Source organism: Belonocnema kinseyi, chromosome 9 (genome assembly GCF_010883055.1).
Source record: "Belonocnema kinseyi isolate 2016_QV_RU_SX_M_011 chromosome 9, B_treatae_v1, whole genome shotgun sequence".
Classification (NCBI taxonomy): Eukaryota; Metazoa; Arthropoda; class Insecta; order Hymenoptera; family Cynipidae; genus Belonocnema; species Belonocnema kinseyi.
The window spans coordinates 133,296,624-133,302,437 of NC_046665.1; the positions used below are offsets into that span (position 1 = coordinate 133,296,624).

Here is a 5,814-nt window from a genome sequence, read left to right on the forward strand (position 1 = left end):
CAAAAGCTACTGGGATTGGTTCTATTCGCTGATCATGGGTGCTTAGCGTTCGGCCCTCTTGCGAAGGGTACACTGTTATTATCGAAATGTGCGCACTAGTTACTAATATTACTTTGGGTACCATTTCTGCCTTCAAAAAAGTGATGAATTAGGCAAGTTAAAATCTTGGGCACTTAGCGTTTGATCGTTTTGAGAAGCGCGCTATATGAATCAACAGTGTAGGCGAAAATATAACAGACCACGATCTGAACCGTGCTTTCTATGTTGAAATCGCTTTTGTAACAAAATCTGTTGTAATGCCTTTTATTCACTGATCTTGAGCGCTTTGCGCCGTATAACGCTGAAACTGTCCATTTTTTAAAATTTTTTCACGGATATTTCATCCGGTACTTATAACCTTAAAAATTACAAAGTTTCAGCTAAACCCACCGAAAGCCATTTTTCCATACATTTAGTGCGGGGCCCTTTGTTATAAAGTGCTGATGGTAACTTTTTTGCAGTATCGGACATTAGTAATCTTCTTCCTGGAATATATTCATCTCAAGGTCACCATACTGGTAAACTAAGGGTAAAAAAGAACATGGGAAGTGGAAAAATTACCCCATTGACGAGAAGGGGCAGTAAGGGAAATTCAAATAGGTTGCCACACCACAATCTTACTTAGTTTAAAAGTAGAGTTTTTAACACTAAAAGAATGTACTAAAGGCCAATCTAGTAGATAAATTTTTCGGAAAGTCATCGTGCCTACAGACAGACAAAAATACAGACAGACACAGTTGTGAAAACCTGTTTTTCGGAGTCAGGGGTTCTCAAAACGCAGAAATTTGGCAAAAAAGAAGGGGTTAAATTTGACATAAATATAATAGCTTCTTTCATAATAATGTAAAAATAAAAATGAAATACCCAAAAAGAGAATTTATACGCAAACTTAAAATGTTCAAAGCAACGCCTGTTAACGACGTAAACAGAATGTGAGAGAATGGTATAGTGGACAGTAAATTCCTTAAATTACAATAATATTTTTGATAAAAAGTAAATAATTGATTAGATTTTTTAAATGAAATGGGTGGAAACTCTATAATTATTATGAGCTAACGAGCCTTGATAAACGAGCAATGCTAAAATATCAAATAAATTACAATCTTTATTGAGACATAAAGTCTTTTCTTTATCTAATAGATACATTAAAAAATCTAACTTTATTTTTGATTCAGATAGAATCATATCTAAAAATGTTGCTGAAACAAAAACCTTTCTCAGAGGACATCGAGATGTATTTATAAAATGTGCTTATAAGGGCAACGTTACAGTAATTCTAAATAAACAGGATTATTATAACAAAATGATATTAATTTCAAGTGATAAAACAACTTATGAGAATATTCAAGACACTCCTATAAAAACTATAAAAAGAAGAACTTTTAATAAAATTATCAAATGGAGACTAAAAGGCTCTTTAGACTCTAGCGAAGAGCGAAAAGATCTTATTACAGGAAATATTAATTTGGCTAGAAGTGATGGCCTCCTAAAATCCATTGAAATGATTTTCCTTTAATACCTGTTGTTAGCACTATTAATTCTCCGCTATATGCTATGTCTAAGGTTATTAATAATTTTTTAAATACTGATTTTCCTAAACCTAAATTTTTTATAAAAAATGCTATTGAATTAAAACAAAAACTAGAAAAGATGACTAATCCCTCTAATCAAATTATGGTCTCTCTTGATGTAATTTTTCTGTTTACTACTGCTCCTTTAATTTGTACAGACAAAATTTTAGAAATCCCATGGGATCTCTTATTTCTAATAATTTGGCTGATTTGGTAATGCAAGGTTTAACTCAATACATAAAAGATTACAATCTACACGTGAAATAGAAAATAATAATTCTATTCACTTTTTCAATATTAGCATTATAAAAAATGATAATGGTTTCCCTTATACAAATTGGTTATGCAAATCAACCTACTCTGGTCGCTAACTTAATTTTCTTTCAAAACATGCTTTTCCACAAAAAAATGATATAATAAAGAAATAAGTAGACTCAGCTATATTGCTTTCTGATAATAAATTCCATAAAGACAACTTAAAAATATAGATAATCATTGGACAGAAAAAGACCCTTACACATTAGACAAAAAGAAAATCAATATGTTGTTCAACTAAATTATAATAATAATCTTGATAACCAGTTAAATAATAACCTTAATGATAATATTCCTTATATTTTTCTATGGGACGATGTTGAAGTTTTACATCAAGAAAGTGATTCGAAAAAAGAGCTTTTGCTGAAATGATTTTCATCAAAAAATAACTATATAATTGCTTTACTAATTCACTGATTCAGGTTATCTTAATTAATCATGAAATTCTATTTTAGAATTTTTTCTGTAAAATTATCATAATATTACTATCAAATAATTTTCTTCTTTTTTATTAAAATTATTGTTATATTCGTTAACTAGAATTATCTTTCTTGTTTCCTACTTTCTTGATAACTTCAGCACGTCATCTTTTATTATAGAATAAAATCTGTTTTAAGATCCAATTGGTATGTTCATTCCAATCATTCTACACCACAAACAATCTTTTTGAAAATTTAAATATGGTAACAATTATTTTCCAGGAGGGTGCTCCCACTGTACTGCCCAATGTAAAAAATGTGTAATGAAAGTTGAGAATGGCCGTGCGACGGCGATAGTAGTAACTTTGTTCTACAAAACTATGAAGTATCATATGAAAAGTAAACAAAAATTACAAACTAAATATTTTTAAACCCTCGTGAAAAACCAAAAGGAGAAAAAGATCAAATTCCTTTAATTCGAAGAACGGGAAAGAATGTTTGAGCCACAAGTTCCATGATTTTTTCAAGGAGAACGAAATTTAACGAAGAATAACTACACCAAACTCTCGCATTAAATCAAGTGTCGTGGGTTGCCTTGGACTGATTTCGGAGGGATTGAAACGTAACCAGTGAGGACCGCCTGACTCGTTTTGAATTGGATTATAAATCTCTATATATATAATTTCGCAGCAGCTCTTGCCCTGCTCCTCTGAGAAACTGCGTGAGCCAGCAGTTCTAGGAAGGCTGAGAGCGGGGTGAATGAAAGCGAGAGTTTGTTGTATAGCGTGTGATCTAGAGCAGATTGGAGCAGCTAAGAGGAAGAACAGAACTCTTATGTAAATGGCGAGGTTCCTTCTGATTTAGTCTGGCCTCCTACCTTGCCTTTGGACTGAAGCTAGCTCAACGACAAACTACATCAGGAACAGATGTTCAAGGAAGAGCTGGATGGACAAACTCTTTACGAAGTATGAAACGAAAGAACACCGAACGTCAGCTACTTAATGGTGTTTAAATGAAATCTTGGGCTGATCGTTAGGCAAATGGAAACTCGAAGAACGTGCTAGGAAGAGAATTTTTCTCACCTACGACAAATCAAAGCTTTATAGAGTTTGGATTCCTGAAAAAATATTGTTCAAGTAACACGAGATGTTACATCTCTTAAGAACTCTAGGAACTCTGCTGAAGACATCTTTTAAGAATTTATCCCTGAAAATCCTGTTTGTCAAGAAGTTTACGTAGAGACTCTACATTCTGAATTAGGAGAATTCAAAGTCGCGGTAAAGCCTCTTAACCAAAATGAGGTTCCTGCGCCACTGCCAGAAAAAGATCATGACGAGAACATAGAGGAAGATAAGAACGAGGACGTCGCAGAAAATCAAGTCAAGGACATTGAAGAACCACCGAGAAGGTATTCAAAAAGGCCGAAAAAAATAATTACCGGAATGAAAGGAAGACCGCGGAGTCAGTATCAGGAACGACTTCAGGGTAGGTCAACACCCATAGGAAAACATGGACTCGTCATGAGCTATAGCGCGCGAGCCAGGTGGTAGTGAAAGGTACAGAAATAGTTCACTGTCCGAGACAGATGGAGATTTTTCAGTTTTGATATCGGGTTTTGGGGTGCAGAGGGAGCTCAGTAGGATTTAAATAAGTTAAAATAATGGGGAAAAAGCTTTAGAAATAGATTTAATGTTTTGAAGATGATTCATTATAATAAATAGAAGGTGTTTGTGGTGCTAATCTTTTTCAAAACTACAAATCTTTCTGACGCGTTGTTTGATGACCGTTGCAGTTTACTTATTCAGGGCTTAGCTGCGTCTATGTATTTTAGCCAGCCGTATTTATTAAAAAAATTAAATACCATTTCTGATACTGGTTTTTTTTCATTTTTTTCCATGCAGTTGACCGACCTTGAACGACGTCATAAGGCTCAGAAAATAGAGTCGGAAGAAGCTCATCTAGCTTAGGTACCTACAAAGCAGGCAACAACTGGTCCCGTCGCAGAAGAATAGTATCGTAGCTTGACAGCCGAAGTGAAGTCGATCATCATAAATGATTTTTGTGCACTTGTAGAACATTCTGATGATCGCTAAGTTTTTGGCAGCCGTATGGTATTGAGAAATAGTTATAAACTGGATGGAACTTCCGAGAGAAAAAAAGCGTGAATAGTAGCATGGGGTTTTTCTCCACGTCCGGAAATCCATTTCAATCAAATATTCGCTCTAGAAGCTCGTCTAAGAGTCATTCGACTTTTGGTGTCACTTGAAACTAAACCTAGAATGTCAATAAGACAATTCGACGTCACCACTGCGTGCTTGAATAATGGGATTGAAGACTAAGTGTATATGGAGACAACGTTTGTCTTTTGGAGAAAGCTTAAAATGGCCTTTTACAGGCTGGAGGGACACGTGAAATTATACGAAGTGTTAAAAAGATTTGGAGTAATTCCGTCAAACGCACACCCATGCATGCATTGCTTGGGTCAAGGGGAAAACGCATTGTTCATCGCTAGCTACGTCTACGACATCCTGACCGTTTCTCAGAATGTAAAAAAGAATAACAATGTTGAAGGAAGTTCTTTCGAAAGAATTCAAGATCAGAGATCTCGGAGAACCAGAATACTATCTGGGAATTAAATTCTCACGAGAAAACGACGCAATCGCCATACACCAGAGGGGATACGTAAAGAAATTATGGGACCGATTTGGAATGACTAAATTAAAGCCGGTATCAACTCCCGTGGATATTAACGTAAATCTGACGAAGCCAGAGTATGAATGTACAAGCGATGAGAAGAAACTTCCGTACCGTGAACTGGTAGGTGCTCTGATGTACCTATTTGCGGCTGCAAGGCCTGGCATTAGGTCAGTTTAACACCTGTTCTGAAAACATTCACTGTGCAGCAGCTAAACATATTCTGTCTTATTTGAAAGGTGCGATGGATTTGAGACTTGCATTCCGCCTATCGAACAATAACATGGTTCCACCATCCTTAGTTGAGATTGCAACATTTCGCGCTAGAAGCAAACACATCGCCATGAGACTTCATTTTGTTCGTATTACGCTGAGGAAAATGCTTTTAGATCTTAAACACGTTTCTATTAATGACATGATTGCTGACGCTGTGACGAAAGGACTACCTAGACCAAAGCATCGAGAATTTTTCAAGCTTCTCAGAATGGGAAGTTAAAATTCCGTTAAATAATCGTCCGCGTTTCGAGGGGAAGTATTAGAATGGGATGTATATTTGAAATTGGTATGAATTAACTTAAGTTTAATTCTTATCTCATTATTAACGTTGTTTTATTTTTGCACCTCTTCTAGAATGTAAATTGTTACCAATGAGTTTCCCTGATGATGAAAACAATAAGTTTCTGAAACGTTGGAAAAAATTTTTAAAAAACTTTTGTTGTTCTTTTTATATTCGCATCGTTAACGATTGAGCATGTAATAGAATTGTCCGAAATTTG

General features: G+C 35.0%; 1 protein-coding gene across 1 annotated transcript; it reads left to right on the forward strand.

Moving 5' to 3' along the window:
* Positions 1 to 4,906: 4,906 nt before the first annotated feature.
* LOC117180755 (uncharacterized mitochondrial protein AtMg00810-like) lies at positions 4,907 to 5,218 on the forward strand. Its single transcript, XM_033373246.1, has one exon. The coding sequence runs from the start codon at positions 4,907 to 4,909 to the stop codon at positions 5,216 to 5,218; it is 312 nt and encodes a 103-aa protein (XP_033229137.1).
* Positions 5,219 to 5,814: the final 596 nt, after the last annotated feature.

What these genes read in the sequence shown, in the direction of transcription:
- LOC117180755 (XM_033373246.1), top strand. Translation starts at nt 4,907, where the DNA reads ATGTTGAAGGAAGTTCTTTCGAAAGAATTCAAGATCAGAGATCTCGGA.